The 5120-nt window shown below is 65.8% G+C and overlaps 1 protein-coding gene across 1 annotated transcript in view; it reads left to right on the top strand.

The window, feature by feature from the left end:
- LOC116815760 (lysophosphatidic acid receptor 6-like) overlaps positions 1-1849 on the top strand; it is a 3536-nt gene extending 1687 nt beyond the window's left edge. Inside the window, exon 2 of the mRNA XM_032764393.1 lies at positions 537-1849. Coding sequence (XP_032620284.1) covers positions 537-1616 — 1080 coding nt within the window. The 3' untranslated portion in view covers positions 1617-1849. The remainder of the gene's footprint in view (positions 1-536) is intronic.
- The last annotated feature ends 3271 nt before the right edge of the window (positions 1850-5120 follow it).

Genomic DNA, 5120 nt, shown 5'->3' with positions numbered 1-5120 from the left:
GGATCCCCCCGTAAACAGCCCCCCAAGAGTCTGTGGCCAAACTGGGGGGGGCTGCGAGTCAGGAGTAGGGGCGCTGGCCGAGCTGTGGGGGCTGTGGGTCGGGAGTGAGGGGCCACGGCTGAGTTGGGGGGGCCATGGCCGGGCTTGGGGGGGGCCGCGAGTTGGGAGTGGGGGCACTGGCCCAGCTGGGGGAGCTGCAGGTCGGGAATGAGGAGCCCTGGCCAAGCTGGGGGGGCCATGGTCGGGCTTGAGGGGACCGTGAGTTGGGAGTGGGGGCGCCAGCCGAGCTGGGGGGGCTGCAGGTTGGGAATGAGGGGCTGTGGCCAAGCTGGGGGGGCTATGGCTGGGCTGGGGGGGCTGCGAGTCAGGAGTGGGGGCACCAGCCGAGCTGGGGGGGCTGCGGATCGGGAGTGAGGGGCCGTGGCTGAGCTGGGGGGGCCATGGCCGGGCTTGGGGGGGCCGCGAGTTGCAAGTGGAGGCGCCGGCCGAGCTCTGTGCGGGTTTTAACCTCCTCTCCTCTCCCCCCCTCACCCCAGCCTGGCTGGATTGTGCCCCCCAACGCCTCGGCGCTGCCCCCCAACGAGACGGGCTGCGGGGAACAGGCCGACTTCCAGTACGTGCTGTTCCCCGTGGTTTACAGCCTGGTCTTCGTGCTGGGCCTGGCCGGGAACGGCTCCGTGCTCTGGTATTTCCTGCGCACCCGGACGGCCACCGCCCCGGCCAACATCTTCCTGGCCAACCTGGCGTCCCTCGACCTGCTCTTCGTGCTGACGCTGCCCTTCCGGGTCGGCTACCACACCCTGCGCAATGACTGGCCCTTCGGCGAGGCCCTGTGCAAGCTCACCGGTTCCCTCTTCTACGCCAACCTGTACGGCAGCTCCCTCTTCCTCAGCTGCATCTGCCTGGAGCGCTACGTGACCGTGGTGCACCCGCTGCGCTTGCTGCGCCTGCGCCAGCCCCGGTACCGCATGGCCGCCTGCCTGGCCATCTGGGCCCTGCTGGCTGCCGCCGGCCTGTACCTGGCGCTGCGCGGGCCCCTGACGCGCCCCTTCCCCGATGGGCGCCTGGCCTGCCTGGAGAACTTCTCCAGCGACTCTTGGAGGGGCCGCATCTCGGGCGTCAGCCTCTTCGCCGCTGCCGTCGGGTTCCTGCTGCCGCTGACGGTCATTGGCATCTGCTACCCGCTCATCGCCCGCCGCCTGCTGGACACGCCCGGGATGACGGCCGGCTCGCGGGCCGCCCGGCGCAAGGCGCTGCGCACGGTGCTGGTGGTGCTGGCCGTCTTCCTGATCTGCTTCGCCCCCTACCACCTCACCCAGGTGGTGCACACCCTGGGCCGCCTCGGGACGCTGGAGGGCTGCCGGCTCCTCCGCGGCACCTATGTCGCCCGGCGTGTCACCATGGCCCTGACCAGCCTCAACGCCTGCCTGGACCCTCTGGTCTATTACTGCGCGGCCGAGCGCTTCGCCTGGAGCCCGCCCTGCCGCGCCGGGTGCTGCACGGGCCGGCCGGCCTCCTCTGGGGACTCCCAGGGCTCGCGGCTGCAGGCGCTGGACAATGGGGCCTCCCGGGGGACCCAGGCCGAGACAGGCACCTTGTCCCACGATGGGGCCTGAAGGGGAGACACCAATGGACACCCTCCCCCTCTCTCCCCGCTTGCTGCTCTGTGGACTCTGAGGCCCCTGGGAGTCGGGCTGCTGTGTTCTCAGCTGCTGGACAAGAAAGGGATGGTGAACAGTGTTACGGGGGTGTGTACGTCCGTGTAGTGTTACGTGTGTGCAGTCACGTGAGCATGTGTGTGAGTGGCTCCTTTTTGTACGTTTTGCACTTTTGCCAAGTAAAAGCAACGTTGCCACCCTGCTCCGTGCCCGTCACTCCCCAGATCCGCTGCACGGTGCTGCCGCCTCGGCACAGCCCTGGGGGCGGGGGGCACTGGGCCAGTGCCCCACAGTCGCTCCCTATCACGGGGTCCCCGGGCGATGCTCTGGAACTGCTCCCCACAAAGCCAGGCAGGACTTTGGGGAGCCTCCTCTCCCTTGGAGCAGCTCCCACGGCTTCACCTCCTGGTTCTCTCCTTGGAGCATTCAGCATCCTCTGCCCCTCCGTGGGCTTCCCACAGCGAGTCGCTCCAGTGGGGTCCTGCCCCCCACTTTGCAGTCAGACGTGACTCTCAGCCAGCAAGTAACACAGAGGTTTATTCGATGACAGGAACAGGGTCTAAAACAGAGCTTGTAGATACAGCGAACCAGACCCCTCGGCCGGGTCCATTCTGGGGGGCAGTGAGCCAGACCCCCCATGGCCCCAATACCCCACTCCAACCCCCGTACCTCAGGACCCTTGGCCCATGATCCTCTCAGTGCGCGGGACCCCCCCCAAATCCGCCCCCTCCCCGGCCCATGGGCGACGCAGCCAGACGCTCCCCCTGTCCCTGCAACCCCCCAGTCCCCCTCCCCTCCCCTCCCCCTCTGGCCTCAATGGGCGGACCAGCCAGTCTCTCCCTCACCCTGCAAGCCCCAGCCCCCAACTTCGCCCCCTCCCCCTCCGCCATGGGTGGTACAGCCAGTCCCTCCCCGGCCCTTGCGACCCCTCGAACTGCTCCCTCCCCGGCCCCTGCGGTACACAGCAGTCCCTCCTGGCCCTGCACCCCCGACCTCCTCTCTGCTTTGCAACCCCCAGCCCCATGGGCAACGCGACCGTTCTCCCCTAGCCCTGCAAACCCCCCAGCTTGCCTCCTCCCGGCCATGGGCGACGGTGGCCCTTCCTCCCCTTGCCCTGCAACCCCCCAGCCTCCCAACTTGCCCCCTCCCCCAGCCTTGAGTGATGCTTGCCAGTCCCTCCCCCCCTGCAACCCCTACCTCTCTCCCTGCCCTTGAACCCCCCCCCCCCCCAGTCCCCATTGCCCAGCCCATGGGCCAGTCCCTCCCCTCCCCTGCACAACCCCCCAGTTGGCCTCCTCCCCCAGCCCCGGGCAACCCCCGTCGTCATGGCCGGGAGGATTGTGGTGGGGGGGGTTCAGGTTGGGGGACAGAACTCTTTGCTTATTCCTGGGTCCCCCGTGGGGGGCATCGGTGCTTGTTCCCGGTCCTGGCAGTTCAATGAGACGCATGGGCCGATTGGGGAATCTCCTCCTTCCAGATGGTTGCCGGGGCCCCCAGTGACCCTGAGTTAGTGGGCTGCCCCCTGCAACAGCACCTTCTCAGGCGCCGCAGGCAGCTGCCAGTGCGGGGAGCCAGGCCCTGGGCCATTTATACAGGGGAACCCTGCCCGGCACCCAGCTGGCGGCTGGCTCTGGGGTGGGCACAGGGGCTGTTACGGGGGGGGACCCCCCGCCGGCCTGAGAGGCGGCTGGCTCTGGCGTGGGCACTGGCGGGGGCTGTTTACGGGGGACTCCCCGCCAGCCCTGGAGGTGGCTGCTGTTGGCGTGGGTGGGGGGCTGTTTTTACAGGGGGGGACCCCCCGGCCATGGCCCCGAGAGGCGGCTGGCTCTGGGGTGGACACGGGGCTGTACGTGGACCCTGCTCGCCCTGAGAGTGCGATGCTGTGCTCTGGGTGGGACGTGGGGGACTGTTTACGGTGGTCCGGGGAGGGGGCTGTGGGACCCCGCCCGGCCCCGAGAGGCTGGTCGGCTCTGGTGTGGGACGTGGGGCTGTTGTTACAGTTGTGGACCCCGCCCGGGCACTGTAGGAGTCGGGCTGGTCTCTGGTGTGTGACGTGCGGGGGCTGTTTTATCGGGCGGGACCCCCTGCCGTGCACTGGTAGGTGGCTGGGCTCTGGGGTGGGACGTGGGGGCTGTTTTACGGGGGGATTCCCCTCCTCGGCACGAGAGGCGGCTGTTGGCTCTGGGGTGAGCGGGGGGGCTGTTTACGGTGGCCCCGCCGGCACTGAGGAGTCTCGGCTGGTTCGTTATTTTGGGAGTCACGGGACTCGCAACGTGTTTCCGCTCGGAGTGGGGCCTGTTTAAGCAGGGAACTCTCACATAGATAAGTCTGAGGACTGTGAGAGCTGGCTTGCTCTGTGTGTGTAGCCCGCAGGGCGCGGCGGCTGTGTGTACCCAAATGACTGTGCGTCTCTTTCGCCGGTTATTTATTGTGATAAGAACGTGCTTGGCTCGCTCGCGGGTGGCTACGCTGGCAGGAAGATAGATGCGTGTTTACACGGTGGACCCCTGGGCCTTAGAGACCCTGGAGAGGCGGCTGGCTCTGGTCCGAGGTGGGACAAATGGAGGTGTGACTGTTTTATGGGGAAGTGATGTTTAATATGACATGCCCGCTTCCAACCGACTTGGCACTTGTGTGGGCAGTCTGTTTTGAGATCCTAGTTTGTTTGGTGCAGGGATTTAACAAATAGAGGATTAAACTGTTTAATATAGTGTGTTGACCCTTCCCGCCTGGCACTGAGAGGCGGCTGTGCTCTGGGGTTGTGCACAACGAAGCATTTCTGACGCTGATAGGGGTTCTTTGGGAAACTTTTTAGTGGTTTTTGGCCATTTTTATCTCCTCCTCCTCCTATGAACCTCGTCCGCCGTACTGCTCTGGGTCCTGCGAAGTAGTCGGAGGCAGTCGCCTGGCTGACGCGCTCTCTCTGATAGGCGGCTGTAAGGATATTGTAGCTATCGGTCATTGTCCGGAGTCAAGCCCCTTCTTCGTTTCTGGTTGAATTTCAATGTGCCTGGACAATAACGGTTTTTTCCCCAGGTTTGGGTCAGAGGTCTGTCCCTGGCTGGCGTTGGGAGCATGTTCAGGTGGCACAGTGTGGGGGAGGGGGAGCAGTCGGTCCGTGTGTGGGTGGGTGCATGCAGGCGACCCTGGTGGCCAGCAGGGCACTCGTGCAGCCGCCTCTCCGCCCCACACACGAGCTTCGGACTCCCCGGGGGGCACATGCTGCGGGTGCGCCCCAGATCGTGAGACGGGGCAGGGGCAGGTCATGTGGGGGGTCTGTCTAATCTAGAATCCCTTCCTCCCCAGCCCCCACTCGTTATGTATGCGTTCAATGTCTTCCCACATACTGTGCCGCTCTATACTCCTCGCAAATCTGCTCGCGCCCACCCGCAACTCCATACAACGCACACTCTCACACTGATCTCTCTATCGCAGAGCCTAGCACCTATCTTCTCTCTCTTC

This window comes from Chelonoidis abingdonii, chromosome 11, assembly GCF_003597395.2.
Source record: "Chelonoidis abingdonii isolate Lonesome George chromosome 11, CheloAbing_2.0, whole genome shotgun sequence".
Lineage (NCBI taxonomy): Eukaryota > Metazoa > Chordata > Testudines > Testudinidae > Chelonoidis > Chelonoidis abingdonii.
The sequence above is the reverse complement of the archived record's forward strand: the minus strand, read 5'-3'. Positions and strand labels throughout refer to the sequence as shown.